General features: G+C 55.0%; 1 protein-coding gene across 3 annotated transcripts; it reads left to right on the top strand.

The window, feature by feature from the left end:
- Mllt6 (MLLT6, PHD finger containing) lies at positions 1-17,664 on the top strand. Of its 3 annotated transcripts, none has more exons than XM_028755035.1 (20): positions 1-157; positions 1,385-1,464; positions 1,925-1,979; positions 2,168-2,277; positions 3,481-3,584; positions 3,761-3,854; positions 5,084-5,293; positions 5,858-5,956; positions 7,981-8,200; positions 8,941-9,552; positions 9,920-10,101; positions 10,270-10,378; positions 11,303-11,369; positions 11,517-11,662; positions 12,056-12,253; positions 12,343-12,431; positions 13,423-13,772; positions 14,084-14,174; positions 15,368-15,724; positions 16,654-17,664. In XM_028755035.1, exons 1-20 carry the CDS (start codon positions 49-51, stop codon positions 16,693-16,695), a joined length of 3,324 nt encoding a protein of 1,107 aa, XP_028610868.1. In that variant the 5' UTR covers positions 1-48; the 3' UTR covers positions 16,696-17,664. The 3 variants fall into 3 exon arrangements, with proteins under 3 accessions (XP_028610868.1, XP_028610867.1, XP_028610869.1); XM_028755034.1 differs by having other exon boundaries at positions 5,081-5,293; XM_028755036.1 differs by having other exon boundaries at positions 3-157; positions 5,081-5,293; positions 7,981-8,116.
- The last annotated feature ends 390 nt before the right edge of the window (positions 17,665-18,054 follow it).

The following is an 18,054-nucleotide window of genomic DNA, read 5'->3' as shown; positions in this document are numbered from 1 at the left end:
CCCGCCGGCCGGCCCCCAGCCCCAGCCCCGGAGGGAGCTCATGGGAGTATGAAGGAGATGGTAGGAGGCTGCTGCGTATGTTCGGACGAGAGGGGCTGGGCCGAAAACCCGCTGGTCTACTGCGATGGGCACGCGTGCAGCGTGGCCGTCCACCAAGGTAAGGGGGGGGGACGGCCGGCGGGGGGCTGCGGGACCCCGGGGCGGCGCGCGCACAGGGTGCCCTCGGCCGCGCCCTCCGGAGCCCTCCTGGGGCGCGTGCCCCTCCCCCACCCACCTGAAGCGAAAGGCGGCGTGGGCTTCTCCCCCCCCCCCCCAGCCTGGTCCTCCAGGACCGGGTCAGGCATTGTTTTCTTGCCTATTGTTCAGTCCCGCGCCCCCCACCCCAAGTTGAAGGAGTTTGGGGGAGAGTCCAGGGAGCAAGGAGTGAACTCCCTGAGCCCCGCACCGCCGGTGTCAGGGCTGTCCCGGGAATGTTTACCTGCGAGGTCTCTCCCCCCCCTCCCTCCCGGTTTATTTTGGTTCCCGCTCCGAGAGGAAGAGGTCAAGGGGGGGTCATCCCCCTTCGCTTCCGGATACTGGGAGGAGCGGAATTGGGAAGGGAGGAGAAGGGTCCCACGGGAGAAGGGATCCTGAAATCCTCCGGGGAAGAGCTGAGGCTGGGAGAGCGGTTGTACAGGGGGCCGGAATGGTGGAGAGGGAGGTTTGGAGTTTCCCCCTGCCGCACATGGTTCGGGAGTTAACTCCTTAAGGAATCTTGCCGAGGGCGCAGGCTGGCATCTCTGCCTGTCTGGCACAGGCAATCACCACCACCACCCTTCCTGAGACAACCCTTAATGCTGTGGCTGCGGGCCTTTCCCGCCACACTCCTCTGGGTACCTGCACGGCACCTACCCTCAGTTTTGACTTTTGACCTGTACGTGTGACAGAAGCAGAAGATGAGGTCCTTGAACCCCCGACTTCCTTGCCTCATCCCTTACTGGCCCTTTAAGAAGCACCCCCCCCCCCCAATAACAACAAAACGTGTTACAATCATGACTATTTCTTGTTCTGGTGCCTAAGGGACTGGTCAGGGCAGAGGCCAGGGAAACAGGTCCAGAAAAAGGGTAGGAGGTGGGGTGAGAATTGAGGATCCCTGGAAGTTTAAGGTCAAGGACTCGGTCAGACTTTTTGCCCCTTTGAAGTGCTTGGTTGTGTGATTGAAGGCTGCCTCTATTCTGTTGGACACCTCTTGTGGTCCTGTTTCACAGAGTGATCCCGGGTGTGGGAGCAGCCCCGCCTACTGGACTGGTTTTAGTCTGCTGGGTCTCTTCCCCGCCCCCAGTTACTCTGGGGAAAAAACAGTGGCTGACAGCTTTGCTCAGTGACTCTCTTTCCCTCCCCTTAGCTTGCTATGGCATCGTCCAGGTGCCAACAGGACCCTGGTTCTGCAGGAAATGTGAATCTCAGGAGCGTGCAGCCAGGGTGGTGAGTGCAGCCTCTCTCTCCTTTTCCTCTTCCCCCACACCTGAGCATCTCCTGTAGTTGATAGGGTACCCTGAGGCTGGGGCAGGACTAAGCTTTGTCACTCAGGATTTCCTGTTTCCTGCTACCTATCACCTGCCCCATCTCTCCCTGGGGTTAGCACTCCGCTCTGCCTCACCTCACCTCCGGCTTGGGGGCTTTGATTTTTTTTTTGGGGGGGGAGGTATACATGTGCTATTCTGTAACTTTTTATTATGAAAGGTTTTCAAGACTGTAGGAAGTCGAGGGGCCACAATAGTTCTCCTTACTCAACCTTCAGCAGTTATGCTCATGGCCAAGCCTCTTTGCTCTACATCCTCACCCTCCCCCCCATCTTACGCCATCCTGGGGCCTTTTGGATGAGTTCAGGGAGGGTCCAGCTCAGCAGACTCCCCCCAATCCCCTGTGCTCCTTGAATTGGCAGAGGTGTGAGCTGTGCCCACACAAGGATGGGGCATTGAAGAGGACTGACAGTGGAGGTGAGGGACCTTGGACGCCTGCTGAGGTCAGCCAGGCCCCCCAGCAGATGTGGGGTGGAGGCTGGTTTTCCCTGCTCTGATTGGTACAAGAAGGTTGTGGATACAGGGGACATCTACAGCTTGGTGTTGGGGGGAGCGGGGGTCTTGTGCTTGCTGTCCTGCTGAGGCCGGTCCCCACACTGCCCCAGGCTGGGCCCATGTGGTGTGCGCCCTCTACATCCCCGAGGTACAGTTCGCCAACGTGCTCACCATGGAGCCCATCGTCCTGCAGTACGTGCCTCATGATCGCTTCAACAAGGTTAGCACACTAACTCCTCCCTCCTGACCAGCAGTCCAGGGTGCCAGCATTGTGCCCTCTAGTACTCTTGGGGAACTCAGGAGATGGATGGACACCAACCACTGAGCTCTACTACCTTCTGTGCGTAGACAGGTGTATGCTTGTGTACTGTAACTCTGTAGGCTCCCTCAGAGTGGCCCAGCCAGAGGGTGTTCAGAGGCCACATTTTACTAAGTTTCTAATGTATGACAGGCACAGTATGGCAGGTACCCAAGTGCTTGCTGTTAATAAAGGCAATTATAAACAAGCTTTGAGATGAAGGACACCCAGTGAAGCTTGCTTGGGTGTAAGGTGGTCATGGAAGGAGACGTTTAGGTTGAGACCTGGGGCATGAGAAAGAATTGACTTTGAGGATGGTCGGCCAGTTCCAGGTTCTATGAAAAAGACACAGTGTATGCACATCCCAGCAAGTGGGGCAGTGGGCACATCAGGGCCTCTCAGACCTTACCAAGGAGTGTGTTGTCTGATTTCCTGTGGATGTGGAAATTAAATTGAGTACTGAGGAGGTAGATGGCTTGGTGGTTAAGACCATTTGCTGCTCTCACAGAGAATCCAGGTTCAGTTCCTGTCACAGCTCGAAATCATGTTTCTAGCCGGGCGGTGGTGGCACACGCCTTTAATCCCAGCACTTGGGAGGCAGAGGCAGGCGGATTTCTGAGTTCGAGGCCAACCTAGTCTACAGAGTGAGTTCCAGGACAGCCAGGGCTAAACAGAGAAACCCTGTTTCAAAAAACCAAACCAAAAAAAAACAAAAAACAAATCGTGTTTCTATCCAATTCCAGGGAATCAGTCTGGTGCCCTCTTCTGGCTATTAAGGGCACCAGGCACACAAAGTGGTATACATATGTCTGTACATACGTACGTACATACAGCTAGATATACATATAAGATAAAAAGAGATAAGCCTTTAAATTGAATACTTAGAATTCATTTCCTTAGCCTCACCGGCTGCGTTTCAAGTGCTTGCCAGTCCTGTGACTAGTGGTTGCTGACTTAGATTGTACAGGTTAGAGAGCCTTTCTCTCCCTGAAGAAAATTCTATTGGATGTTACTGATGTGGGTGGTGGGGTGCAGGATGGAATTGAGAACAGGCCAAAGGATCCCTCAGCAGGAGAGGTGGGGTTCTCTGCGCTGAGGAGGGGTCAATTGTGCTGTGCCCCACAGACCTGTTACATCTGTGAGGAACAGGGTCGGGAAAGCAAAGCCGCCTCTGGAGCCTGCATGACCTGTAACCGCCATGGATGCAGACAAGCTTTCCACGTTACCTGGTGAGACTCCTGTGCCCGACTGCTGTGAGGTGGACGGTGTCTGCTGAGTGGGAGCAGCCACACTGCTGTCTCCTGGGAGATGGCAGCAGTACCGTGCTTAGGTCTTGGGTCCAGGCGGAAGGAGGTGGGGGTTGCCGTGGTTTGTGGCTACACCCTTCTGACCCACGTCTTCTCAGTGCCCAGATGGCAGGCCTGCTGTGTGAGGAAGAAGTTCTCGAGGTAGACAACGTCAAGTACTGCGGCTACTGCAAATACCACTTCAGCAAGATGGTGAGGCCCGCCCGCCCGCCCGCCTAAAGCGTTCCAGGCTGGGAGATGCTCCCCGCCCCATGTCTGACAGTCTAGGGTCTAAATAAGATATGCTCTTACTGGGACAGTTTCTGCCACATTTCGTGACATGTGTGGTCCTCCCTCAGCCACAAGTATGCTGCATGCCTCCCATTTCACAGATATGTAAAGTAAGGTTCCCTAAGGTTAGATAGCTTGCTTCATAGCTGATGAGTGGGATTCAGGCCAAGTTTGATCAGAAAGTTTCTCAGGAAGGTGGAAAGGAGCCTGTGTTGGTGGCTGCAAGGGAGGCTGTTTGGGACCAGACATGGAATGAGTTTGAGGCAGGGGAATGCGCTTCATTCAGTCCAAGGGTCTCGTGGCTAAGCAGACTTGGACAGTCCTCATACTGGGATGATCTGCAGAGGAAGGGTGCAGGCAGGACTCTCTGCCCCAGGCCACAACTTGAAGAGCTCCTAAGCCAGAGAGTAACACGATCAGATTTGAGTTTCAGGCAGATTACCCTGGCAGGCAACCATGGAGCTGGGTTGCCAGCTGGGAGGATGGGGGTGGGTGACAGAGGCTGATGTTGGAGTCACCCTAGGTGGACCTGGCTGAGGAGCCTGAGAGTGGCCAGAGAGATGAATGTGAGCTCAGATCCAGGCTGTAGCTACCATGAGGTGGGGAGGGGTGCTCCCCAGAGCGTCCTGGTCTGTGCCTGTTGCTGTGCCGTAACCATCAATAGTTAGTTCCCTTCTTGGTCTCCTGGGTTGCTCATAAATTATCTGGTTTCCAAGCTTTTAGAGTCTCAGAGTGACTTAGGACAAGGGCAGTTGTTCGTTACATTTGTGGGTGACACCAAGCGGAGACAGATTGGGTGGGAGTCCCCAGGCAGGTGGCAGGGGCAGGTGGAGGGTTTAGGCTGAGGCTGTCTCGATGGGTGTCCAGATGTGAAAGAGACAGGGGAGAGACGATCCAGAGCTTGATGAGGTCGGAGTGGATCGAGAGCCCCCAACCCCACTGCACCTTGTTCGGGTCCTCACCTCTTCTGAGCCTCTGCATTGGTTAAGACAGCTGGGGAAGCTCTAGGATATCTAGGCTGAGTGAGTACCGTGGTAGACACGGGTGGCCTGCAGCAGCAGGGGAGCTGCTTCTAGGATCATGCGACCTTCAGGAACCCTCCCTAAGCTCGTGAAAGAAAGGCAATTCCTCTCAATCTCTTCCCCCAGAAGACATCCCGGCACTCCAGCGGGGGAGGAGGAGGAGCAGGAGGAGGTGGCAGCGGAGGAGGAGGCAGCGGCAGCAGTGGTACCAGTGGTGGTGGAGGTGGCACAGGGGGAGGCAGCAGCAACAGCTTCCTTAGCGGCAGGCGAAGCCGGTCAGCCTCACCATCCACCCAGCAGGAGAAGCACCCTACCCACCATGAGAAGGGCCAGAAGAAGGTGAAGGCTCGCTCTCTCACACACCTCTTTTCAGAGACTAGCACCAGGTGCCTCAGCCTCCTGAGGCCACTGAGGTTGGAGAGGGAGCTTGGGAAGCACAGCGTGAGGTGTGGAGATTGGGACCTGTCTGTATTTTCCAGTTTTCCTCATGACACTGCAGTGTCCCTACATGTCCCTACACATCTCTAGTTTGTCTCCTTGTGCCCCATCCCAAAGAGTGCCCACTTGTGTTCAGCTTGCATTCCAGGAGGGACCCTCTTGTGAGTGTCTGCTCGTGTGTGTGTGTGTGTGTGTGTGTATGTGTGTGTGTCTCGCTCTGTCACTGGCACGATAATGGGACAGGCTATTTTTAGCAGGAGGGAGGATGGGGGAGGGGCTCTTGGCTCTCAGAGGATCTTGTCTGAGCTGCTCCTGTCCAGCTGGAGTTTTCCATCCCTCTATAGACAGAGAGGACTCTCTAAGCCCCATTCCTAAGAGGGGTTCAGAGCTCCACACCCACGTGTCACGGTTGACCTCCTTTGAACAACCCCTGTATCAGTATCTGGTCATGTTTCCCTCCCCCAGAGTCGAAAGGACAAAGAACGCCTTAAACAGAAGCACAAGAAGCGGCCTGAGTCCCCCCCCAGCATCCTTGCCCCGCCTGTGGTTCCCACTGCTGATAAGGTATCACTGCTGATACTTGGGATGTAGGGGGTGCTGGTCTGGGGGTGAGGAAGCGTGCGGTCTGAAGGGTTACGGTGAGCAGTAGCCTGCTTGGGCACCCTCTCACAGCTCATGGTTAACTCACCTCTGCTGCCACCACCCGGCTGAGCTCACAGAGAGTCCACTCTGCCCAGCAAGCCTCGACATTCTTGAGGGCGATGTGGGGTGCCTTTCTGCTCCCTAGCTACCATATGGGCATCTTTGCCCAGGCAAAGGGTCAGCGTTAGGAATCTTTTCTTCTAAGAGCAAAAGTATGGTCCTTGAGCTTCTGAGGGCCCCACCCTGCAGGATTGGTGAATTTCTACCACACTCCTACCACCAGGAGACAATCTAGATCCAATTTCAAGCCGGTGGGAGTGGAGGTGGGACCAGGCTTCTGGCCACACCACCTTTCTCAGCAGGCTCAGCTCCAGTGATGGGTAGCATCTGAATGAACTACAGGCAGGCCCTACCCTAGGCCAGTGAGTGATAATCCAAGCCTGAGCAGATTAGCAAGCGTCTCTGGGGCAAGCTCTGGGGGCTGGAGAAAGCACTCCCTCCTGTCCCATTACTGACAGTCACCTCCACTCCCTCACGTGGTTGGCAGGGCACTGGGCATCTTAGCAGGAGGCTCAGGTATCAGGTTTCCAGGGTGATGTTGCTGTGGCAACTGCCCCAGTAACTCTCCCCTCCCGCCTTGCTTCCCTGAGCTCACCTGGGAAGCTGGCCCGACCTTTCCAGGAGCCTACAGACTGGTAGAAAGACTTGGAATGTCTCCTACTAATTGGGCAACCCTGGACAAGCTTTGCCTATCCCCCACAAGCATCCCAACATTTAAGCTCCCCTTCCCCCAGCTCCTCTCCTTCATGGCTTCTGAACCACATCTGGCTCCCTTCAGAACTCCAGCTGCTGAGAAGAACAAAGGAAGACAGAGACTAGGGCTCCACCCAGGGAGGGGCAGCAGTAATGGAGTGGCTCAGACTTCCCCCTCATTTGTTCCTTGAGCACAATTTGAATACCTGATATCCACCCATCTTCCCTGGTACTTAAGGCACATGTACACAAAGGCCAGACTGTCTTCGGAACCAAGAGAAGGGACACATGGGGAGGCCTTAATTTATTCCTCAGAATATCCCAGTGTGGTAGATAGCTTATCACTTCCCCGTAAGTGAAGCAGAGGCCCAGAGAAGTTGTATAATTTGTCTGAAAGCACAATGTAATACTAAATGGTGAGGTTCTGAACCAGCGTAGTCTGCCTTGAAAGGCTGTGTGCTTACTTAGCACACAAAACTGTTCCTGCTAGGTCTAGTAGCAGCCAGCATCAGCCTCCTTGTGTACTGAACCCCACCCATGTCTCTGGCACAGAGCTGCTCCTGATTCCCAGGAACACACAACGATGCCGCTGAGCTAGGTCCAGAGGCTTCTGGGCTCACAGCTGGGCCCCTCCCATCCCTGCAGACACCCTCCTCTCCCAGTATTGCACCTCAGACACAGGGCAACATCCTTCACTCCAGGGCAGTATGGCCACTGCTGTCCTGCAGGCATGGCTCCCAGTGGCCTGAGAGGAAGACAAAATGAGTCACTCGCCTAGGTGTGGAGGCTTCCTGGAGTGGGAACTTCCTAGCTGGACGTTGGCTGAGCAAAGACTGACTGCCCGTTGGAGGGTTTGCGTGTAGGCCCAAATATCCAGCAAGAGCTTGCAGTGGTCAGAGATGGGCTACAGCCATGTGGCTTGTGAATGGTAACCACTGAAGGGTCCTAGGCCAGTGCAGATTGTGGACTGGTCTCTCTGTTGGGTCATGGGGCAGAGAGAGAGACTTTGAGTTTAGGGCATTCCCTAGAATTCTGTAGCTGCCTCCTCATTTCTGTGTTCTAGGGCTTCCCACAGACGCCTTGCCTTCAAGTCCTGCAGGAAGGACTCCAGCCCAGGTCAAGCGTGCCTTCACTCCTGAGTCAGGCTGACCCCGACTGTGCAGCTGATGCTGAGCCTCTTGTCTCTGTCTTAGGTCTCCTCAGCTACTACTTCCTCCCACCATGAGGCCAGCACTCAGGAGACCTCTGAGAGCAGCAGGGACTCAAAGGGGAGAAAGTCTTCCAGCCATAGCCTGAGTCATAAGGGCAAGAAGCTGAGCAGTGGGAAAGGTGTGAGCAGTTTTACCTCTGCCTCCTCCTCTTCCTCCTCTTCTTCCTCCTCCTCCTCCTCTGGGGGGCCTTTTCAGCCTGCAGGTGAGTTTGGGTGTCCTAGAGGAGGCGGAGAGCGGGAGCCCCTTGATCTGTGCTGTTGTGGCAAGGGTCTGTGCCTGGTGGTTTGCATGCATTTCTCCTTTGTTTGTACAAACTGGTGTGGGGTGACAAGGCAGGGAACCCCTCCCCCCAGCTAGATTCTCCACCCTCCTCTTATTTATATGGGTGCTTTGCACACCAGAAGAGGGCATCAGGCCCTGTCATAGATGGTCATATTGGAACCCATTGCAGATGCCTGTGGGCCACCATGTGAGTGCTAGGAATTGATCTCAGGTCCTGTGGAAGGGCAACCAGTGCTGTTTTAACTGTTGGGCTGTCTCTCCAGCCCCCTCCCTTTCCCTCTTAAACCAGCGCTCACTTTCCTTACAGGGCCCACCCCTCTAACCCCAAAGTAGCATCCCCAAAATGCTGTCAAAGGGGCCATTTGAAAAAAGCACTAATATTAGTTCTAGGCACAGAGGCCCGAATCCCAGCATTTGGGAGCTGCAGAATTACCTGAATTTGAGGCCAGCCTGTGCTAAGGCATAAGAACCTGTGCTAATGTCACAGTAATTTTGCTCGGTTCGCTCAAGGGTGGGAGTCACCTTCCTCCAGGTTTCCAGAAGGGACTGTCATCCTAGGACAAAGGTGGCTGGGACACCAGGCTGCATGTCCTACCTAGGTCTCATGCTGGTGGGGAAGAAGGGAGATGGTTCAGCAGTAAGACTCTTCCTTTGCTGCAGGCTCATCTCTGCAGAGCTCTCCTGACTTTGCAGCATTTCCCAAGCTGGAGCAGCCCGAGGAAGACAAGTATTCCAAGCCCACAGCTCCCACTCCACCAGCCCCTCCCTCGCCCACGATCCCTGAGCCCCCCAAAGCTGACCTCTTTGAACAGAAAGTTGTCTTCTCTGGCTTTGGGCCTGTCATGCGCTTCACGACCACCACCTCCAGCTCCAGCCGGGCCCGAGCCCCTTCACCTGGAGACTATAAGTCTTCCCATGTTTCGGGGGCCGGAGCCTCAGCAGGCACCCATAAACGGATGCCTGCGCTGAGTGCCACCCTTGGACCTGCTGAGGAGGCCCCTGAGACGACCCTGAAAGAGAAGAAACACAAAGCCAGCAAGAGAAGCCGACATGGACCAGGCCGACCCAAGGGTAGCCGAGGCAAGGAGGGCGCTACAGGCCCGACTGCCTCCCTCCCTGCCGCTCAGCTGGCTGGCTATACTGCCACTGCAGCTTCACCTTTCTCTGGGGGTTCCCTGGTCAGCTCTGGCCTGGGGGGTCTGGCCTCCCGCACCTTTGGGCCTTCAGGAAGCTTGCCCAGCTTGAGCCTGGAGTCACCTCTGCTGGGGGCAGGTTAGTGTTCCCTGTAGCTAAACAACATCTCCAAGTACAGCCAGTCCTGTGAGAGGGTAGGGGCATAAAGAGGAAAGAGGGTTATGTGGAAACTACCAACAGGCAGGATGGCAGTGGTTGTTACCTCTAAGACGTCACTGTAAATGTCTCCTGCATGAAGAGGCTGGGCTGGACACTGGCAGAACTTACAAGGTTCTGATAGAGGACTAAGAAAAGCTAAGAATTTCCCAGACTGAGGCAGAGTAGTAGAATATATAGAACCCCAGGCATGCTATGTTCTATGAGGAGGGGCCGCCTTTACCTTTGACTGGAGGATTCTGGGGTAGAAGGTGACCTTAGGTTTTCCTCTGTGTCTTTGTACCTTTAGGCATCTATACCAGTAATAAAGACCCCATCTCTCATGGCGGAGGGATGCTGCGGGCTGTCTGCAGCACCCCACTCTCTTCCAGCCTGCTGGGGCCCACAGGGACCTCAGCCTTGCCCCGCCTCAGCCGGTCCCCATTCACCAGCACCCTCCCGTCCTCTTGTGCTTCCATCTCCACCACTCAGGTGAGACCCTGTTCCTGACTCCTTTCCTAGGTAGGATGTGGACAGAACTCCTCTGTGGTCCATGTCCTGTCTTCTCCGGCTGTTCCCTGTTCCCTACCACACAGTACAACTGTGTTCAGCTGTGAGAGCATGAAAGCAACCACGAGGCTTGTTTGCTCCTCCCAACAGGTCTTTTCTCTGGCTGGCTCAACCTTCAGCCTCCCTTCATCCCACATCTTTGGAACCCCCATGGGCACTGTCAACCCCCTCCTCACCCAAGCGGAGAGCAGCCACACAGGTATGCTCGCCCCGCTCCTGTTCCCGTTCTGAAGGATGCTGCTGTAGAAACCATGAGGCCCTCCCTCTGAGTTTACTTCACATACTACAAACCATGAGGCACTTTATCGGAGAACCAGTACTGGGGACGGGGGCAGGCATGGCAGTGCCACTCCAATCAGGTCCTAGCCCAATGTAACCCCCCCCCCAGCTCTTGCTGTACAGTTGTAGTTGGGGTCACAGGTCTTGGCAGCTGGGCTCTGCTGTCTGGGTATTTAGGAGTTAGGGGTGGGAGGCACTCCCCTGCCATCTCCCTAGAGGCTACTCAGTCTGAGAGCCCAACAGATACCCAGCCTGTCAGCCCAAGTGGAGGGCTTAGCTGCAGGCTGCCAGTTCAGGTAAACTTTTCAAAGAAAGCAAATCTGACTTTAGTTTCAGGACCCAGTTGGGTAACATCAAGGTTTTCTGTAGCCCAGAACCAGGGTTCTGTGGCCAACAGTTTTTCTCATCTGAGTTTATGAGTATAAAAAGTCAAAAGAAAGCTAATTATGATAATACAATGATTGAGGGCTTGCTTCATGCTTGGTGAACCCTCCAGCCAAACACTTCACTTTATGGCCTTATTTTAATCCTCATTTAATCACTGGGTGGAGGCTGGTTACCTACACAAGGTCACCCAGCCAGCACCCACCTTCAGTTTATCCGGGTTTATCTTGACCTCAGATTCTATAGCTGAAAGATCTGGAAGCAGGTAGCAGGAACCCAGTGGCAAGGGGAAGAGCTTTCCTGAGGTGGGGTGTCATGCTCAGCTCCTTGCCAAGGGGGTTACTGAAGAAGGTGGTCTGTGCTGAGGTCCTGGGAGCAGCACCCTGTTCCAGGCGGGGGTGGGAGTGGGGGAGGGCTCTGAGTCCTCCTTCCCCCCTGATCCTTGCCTTCTCCTTCCAAGAGCCAGATCTAGAAGACTGCAGCTTCCGGTGTCACGGGACCTCCCCCCAGGAGAGTCTCTCTTCCATGTGAGGGAGGGTGAACCTTGGAGGAGGGAGGAGTGGGTGGGGACTGGATTGGGATGCCCTGGTGGAAGGTGGGGGGGGCCTGGAATCAGGGTGCTAGATGAGCCTCTGGAGCTAGGTGCTAGGTGCTCGGTTCTCCTCTGGACCCAGGTCTCCCATCAGTAACCTCCCTGCGCTCTTCGACCAGACGACGTCAGCGCCCTGTGGGGGTGGCCAGTTAGACTCCACAGCCCCCGGAACAACCAACATGGAGCAGCTGTTGGAGAAGCAGGGTGACGGAGAGACGGGTGTCAACAGTGAGCAGGGGTGCACAGGGATGGCAGGCCTGCCCCAGCCACACCCCACCCTTCCCCAGGGCTTCAAGCCTCTTCACTGGCCTTGCCAGTGGTGGGCGCCGGGGTCATCTCTAGCCTAGCCTAAGTGATGCTCTGGGCACTTTCTGTTTCTCAGGGCCTCCTGGCATAGATCTTAACCAAACCCCAGGTTGCACCTACTCCCCGGATCCCTGTGGAGTATCAGGGCCCTCCTAAGATAGCAAACTTGTGTAACTCAGACCCACCTTACCGCTATCAGGAGGAGCCTCTCATACGAGATCTTGGTCACCTCTTCCCTCCAGACCCTGCCCCTCATGCTGGCCCTGCCTCTTCGATGCATTATGCACTAACCCCAGGCTCCTCCTCTCTCTCAAGTTGTGGAGATGCTGAAGGCCCTGCATGCACTGCAGAAGGAAAACCAGCGGCTGCAGGAGCAAATCCTTAGCCTGACAGCTAAGAAGGAGCGACTACAGATCCTTAATGTACAGCTCTCCGTACCCTTCCCTGCCCTGCCTGCTGCCCTGCCAGTCACTAACGGCCCTGTCCCTGGGCCCTATGGACTGCTTCCTCAAGGTGAGGGGATCCAGTCCAGGCTAGGGTGAGGAGTTCCTGCCTGTCAGCCTGAGCTGGCTCCATTGCAGCTCCTGTCTTCCCTCCGTTAGCTGGCAGCAGTGACACGCTGAGCACCAGTAAGAGCCCGCCTGGAAAGAACAGCCTTGGCCTGGACAACTCCCTGTCCACATCTTCCGAGGTATGCTCCCTGAGGAGAGGACAGGGAAGGGGGCTGGAGACGGTCCTTTTGGTCCAGCAGCTGTTGGAGGCTGGCCAGTGAAGAAGTAGTTGACGGAATAATTGGTTATCTGTGTATTCATTATTTTAAATAAGTAATATGAGTGAGAACCTTTTCAATATAGGCTGCTCACTAAGCAAGCAGTGAAGGACAGGCTGAGCCCAGGGAAACGTCCAATGGTCGTGAAGGAGAAGTAGAAGGATGAGCACAGTTAAAGGCTAAAGGAGCGTGAGGGCAGTGGTGGGGAAGGAATGCGGAGAAGCGTTGTGGAGGGTTTATTACAGGGCCTCACACAAACTAATCCCTGTGTAATTGGTGGCGGCTGGAATAGCAGTTGCTATTGTTATGTTGTGGTTATTACTGGAATCGAGCAATCCTTGTTTTTTCTCTGCCACTTACTGAGACTTCGGGCAGTCCTAATCATAAAAGTAGCGCTAGTTGCAAGCTTGGAACTTGCATGAGTTTCTTCACGCTCTACACTGACTTTGTGGGACGCACAGCACTGGCACCCATAGATTATGAAGATATAACTGAGGCAGAGATGTTGAACCCATGGCTACCCAAGCCACTGAGGAGTGGGCATGAGATTTGAACCTGAGCCTCACTTGTGTGAGAATTCCATTGCTTTTGGCTGTAGTGCCCCTTAACCATTAAAGTCAATGGCTTAGCCATAAAGTGGAAATAAGACGGTCCTTCTGGTCGGGCCCTAACCCTGGACCTGGTTCTCTTGAGGAACTGAGGGTGCTGGGCCTCCTGGGGTGCTCGGTAAACCTCGTCTGAATACTGTGCAGATCTAGCCTTTATCCCTGGGTTTTGCTGTTCCTCCAGGGTGTCTGGAGGCTTGGGGGGGGTGGGGTTGCTATGGAAAAATGCTGGTGGATTCTGGGCTGAGGGCCAGGAGGGTCGCACTGGCCCTCCATCCTCTGACCTGTCCCTTCCCCTCCCTCCCCAGGACCCACACTCAGGCTGCCCGAGCCGCAGCAGCTCATCACTCTCCTTCCACAGCACGCCCCCGCCGCTGCCCCTGCTCCAGCAGAGCCCCGCCACTCTGCCCTTGAGCCTGCCTGGGGCTCCTGCCCCACTCCCACCCCAGCCACAGAACGGGCTGGGCCGGGCGCCCGGAGCAGCGGGGCTGGGAGCCATGCCCATGGCTGAGGGGCTGTTGGGTGGGCTGGCAGGCAGCGGGAGCCTGCCCCTCAATGGGCTTCTGGGAGGGTTGAATGGGGCTGCTGCTCCCAGCCCTGCAGGCTTGAGCCAGGCTGGCGGGGCCCCCACGCTTCAGCTGCCAGGTTGTCTCAACAGGTGAGGGAAAGTTCAGCCCTAGGGAAGGGAGTGGGAGGCTGGATCTGGGAGGGATTTCCCCCCCCACTCCCACCCCTTATTCCCCAAAGGAAAAAAATATCCCCTGGCCCTATGGGATTTATAGTCCTGGCAGTCTGTTGGCTTAAGGGACTCCCCAGAGTGTCCAGATACAGTTCAGGGGACAAGATCTTATCCATGGCCCTACTGTAGGTCTAGATAGGCCGTCCATCTGCCTGGGCCTGAGGGAGTCTGGGAGCTCCTGGGTGTGGGGTATGCTCTGTACCTCCTCATCTGTGTTATCCCTGCCTCAGCCTGACAGAGCAGCAGAGACACCTCCTTCAGCAGCAAGAGCAGCAGCTGCAGCAGCTGCAGCAGCTCCTGGCCTCTCCACAGCTGACTCCAGTGAGTGCCCCCTCCCTGCTGTCTCTCCTCCCCAAATTGCCTACCTCTAAGAATGAAGGCCCCCAGGGAGGGGTCCTAGCTGGTGGGATTGAACCTGTTGGGGGACCTTCGGGCATTTAGGAGATGAATCTGTTTTCAGAGCCTCCTGGGCATTGGGCAAGGGGTCTTGTGAGGCCCTGGGGCCCTGGGTCACATCCCAGTGAGAGTTTAGAGATGGCAGGTCCAGTGACTGAGCTTTGCAGTCCTTGCTCCAAATCTCCAAGGGAAGGCGTCTGAGCAGGGGAGGTTCAGTCAACACCTTGGTCTGTCTTATGCTGCGCAAAGACAAATGCAAATTTTTTTTGGTTTGGTTTTTCCGAGACGGGGTTTCTCTGTGTTGCCCTGGCTGTCCTGGAACTCACTCTGTAGACAGGCTAGCCTTAAACTCTCGAACTCAGAAATCCGCCTGCCTCTGCCTCCCAAGTGCTGGGATTAAAGGCATGCACCACCACCGCCCGGCTGTGTATTATTAGTTTTGTGTTGTTGTTTTTGAGATTTCTATGTTTCTATGTAACCCAGGCTGTCCTGAAACTCACTCTGTAGATCAGGTTGGACTTACAGACTGTTGAAAGCTACCTCAAAGCTGCTAGGACTCGAACCCTAGTCCTCTTGGAAAAGCAGACAGTGAGCCAACTCTCTTGCCCACAAAACAGTTTTGTTTGTTTTTGTTTTTATTTTTTGAGGCAGTATCCCACCAGCCTTGATTGGTCTTGAACTCACAGAAAGCCTCCTGCCTCTGCCTTTGCCTCTTGAATACCACCACACCCAACCCATAACCTATTTTCTAAAATATTTCAAGCCACTTCTTGGAAGGAGAGAGGGGATGGGGAGAGCACTTGGAGATTGCCGTCCCAGTATAGTGCTTTTCCATTTGGAATGACATTGTGGTTGTCTGAGGGACCGAGGGACTGACACAGTGGGCAAGGCCAGAAATGCTCACGGCCTGCACTTGCCCAGGTACTCAGCTCACAGGTGTCTACCTCCTGTGTCTGCATTTTCTTGTCCAGATGGGAAACAGAGGCCCAGAACCTTGATTGTCTCCCTGTCTTGGGCTTTGTGGTTCTAGTGTGAGGGGCCCTGGTCTAGCAAGGCAGGCAGCCCTGGGGAGAGACAGCAGGAGCCCACTACCAGTAAACAAGCTGTCCTCCTTGCAGGAGCACCAGACTGTGGTCTACCAGATGATCCAGCAGATTCAGCAGAAGCGGGAGCTGCAGAGGCTGCAGATGGCTGGGGGCTCCCAGCTGCCCATGGCCAGTTTACTGGCTGGAAGCTCCACCCCTCTTCTGTCCGCGGGCACCCCTGGCCTGCTTCCCACAGCATCAGCCCCACCCCTGCTGCCTGCTGGAGCCCTGGTGGCCCCTTCACTGGGCAGCAATACAAGTCTCATGGCTGCAGCGGCTGCAGCTGCAGCGGTGGCGGCAGCAGGCGGACCTCCAGTTCTCACTGCTCAGACCAACCCCTTTCTCAGCCTGCCTGGGGCAGATGCCAGTGGGAATGGCCCCAAAGGAGGGGTGAGTAAGGGACCTGGGCCTTCCTATATTCCTATGGGACAAGCAGAAGAGGATGGTTATAGCAACATCATCAGATATGTTTCTAGTGGGAGGTGGGAACCCATAGGTCAACCTGATAGCCTGCTGCAGACAGCAGGACCTCAGCTTCCATTGGTGTTCCCTTAGAGGAACTGAGCAGGTACCAGTAATAAAGGGACTACTCAGAAAACAGCCATCCAGCCTGGTGATGGCCCAGGGTGTAAAAAAAATAGAAGAAAAGGTGTTTGCTACCAAGCCGGGTGACCTGAGTTTCATCCCAGTGACCCATGTGGAGAGAGAGAACTGATCAGAACACTGTGCTCTGCTGTCCACACACGTGTGTGTACACACATGCACATACACTAAAGAAATATATATTTTTGTTTTGTTTTAAATTCTTTTTTTAAAAAGAGAACAGCCTTCTATGGGAGGAATAGTTAGGAAGGACGTTTCTGTGTACAGCAGTTAGAGAAAGATGACTCTTACATGGGCGCACAGAAGAAAAGGCCTTCCTTGGAGGGCCAGCCTGCGCCTAAGAACCCAGCTTTTGGCACATACTAGACACCTCCTCAGCCCACAGATTATGCCCTAGGCAGTGGCCTAGCCAACTCATCTTCTCCTTCAGCAGCCTTTTCTACCTTTGAGGCTCTGAAAGTTCAGCTGCTAGGACTCGAACCCTTGTCCAGGCTTGGAAAAGCAGACAGTGAGCCGACTCTCTTGCCCACAAAACAGTTTTGTTTGTTTGTTTTTGTTTTTGGAGGCAGTATCCCACCAGCCTTGATTGGTCTTGAACTCACAGAAAGCCTCCTGCCTTTGCCTCTTGAGTACCACCACACCCAACCCATAACCTATCAGGACCGGGTATCAAGATTCCCCCACCCCTACTAAAGCCTTTCTTCCTGTCTTTCCAGACCGCTGACAAAGGAGCCTCAGCCAGCCAGGAAAAAGGCTAACTCTACTCTGCCCCCCCTGACCCCTAGTTGGCTCGAGGGTCCTTGCCTGGAGTGGACACCTGGGCCCAGACTCTGGAGAGTGGGCCCAGAGCCTGTGTGACCCGCAGGGATATGTATGTGCCTGGAGTTCCAGGTGCTGAGGAGAGAGACTGGAGGAGCCCGTCCACCTGGCCTACCCCCTCACTGCACTGGCTGCTTCAGAGAGGATCAGGGGAGGGCAGGCTCCTAGCCTGCCTAGGAGCCCCCATCCTCTGCTGATGCCTAGGGGCCCCCAAAGAGCAAAGTAGGTCTTGGCATAAGACTTGGAGGGTTGGACCTACCACATAAACCAATCAGCACTTGAATGGGGAAGGTGAAGGGTGGGCCCCGTGCCTATCCCTGTGTGGAAATTCCTTACGGAAAAAGGGCTGGTCCCACCTGACCTTCAGTTTCTTCCCAGCAGAAGGGATGCTCCCTTTGACTGTTTCTTATCACCCCTCCCCGCTGAGGGTCACAAGCTGAGCTTGGAAAAGCCTACAGATGTGGGGGGCTAAGGAAGGGCAGGATAGCACCTCTTGGGGCCCCATGATGGGGCTGGGCGGGGATGTCCCTTGCTGTCCTTGGTGTCCTGCCCCTTTTTGCACTATTGGCTTGAGGAGTGCCGAGGGTGGGGAGAGGGAGCTGCCTGACTCCACAGATCGTGAGTGTGTGAGTGTGTGTGTGTGAGAGAGAGAGAGAGAGTGTGAGTGTGTGTGTGTGTGTGAGTGATGGTCAGTCTGTTTAACCTGTCTGTCAATTCTTCCTCTGGACCTGGGGCAGCCAAGGGCAGGGACAGGAGCAGTGCCAGTACGGGAGCAGGAGCTCCTAGCTCTTGTACTCTTCGACCCCTCACTAACTCTGGTCCTTTCCCAGGGCATGAACGGATAACTTATTAAAAAAAAAAGAAAAAAGAAAAAAAAAACAGACCAGTACTCCAGTATTGGAGAATTCTTAGGGGCTGGGGGCTCTGAATCAGGGTAGTATCCTACCTTCTCTCCCCTGGACCCCACTCCATCTCAGGGCCCCCTCAGGGCCTCCTCCCCCACTGTTAGTTTGATGGTCCTGGCACAAGAGCTTAGGGGAGGGGTAAAGAGCCACTTCTTTGTCGCAGAAGTCTCCCTCTCTGCAGTAGCTAGCCTGCCTCTTGAGTCCTTTCACCAGCTAGTAGAGCCACTTAAGCTAACAACTGTCCCTTCACCCACCAGCTATTTTCCAGGGTGTAGTAATAGGTGACAGAGACTTTCTGCCCAGGGCAGTAATGAAAAACGTTGAGTGGGACACAGAGCACCGCCACGGAAGTCTGTGTCCCTTTCGGTTGCACTGGCTGGGACTGAGGGTCAG

The sequence above is a fragment of the Grammomys surdaster genome, unplaced genomic scaffold, assembly GCF_004785775.1.
Source record: "Grammomys surdaster isolate TR1022 unplaced genomic scaffold, NIH_TR_1.0 126048, whole genome shotgun sequence".
Lineage (NCBI taxonomy): Eukaryota > Metazoa > Chordata > Mammalia > Rodentia > Muridae > Grammomys > Grammomys surdaster.
Note: the sequence above shows the minus strand (reverse complement) of the source record. Positions and strands in the feature narration are given on the sequence as shown.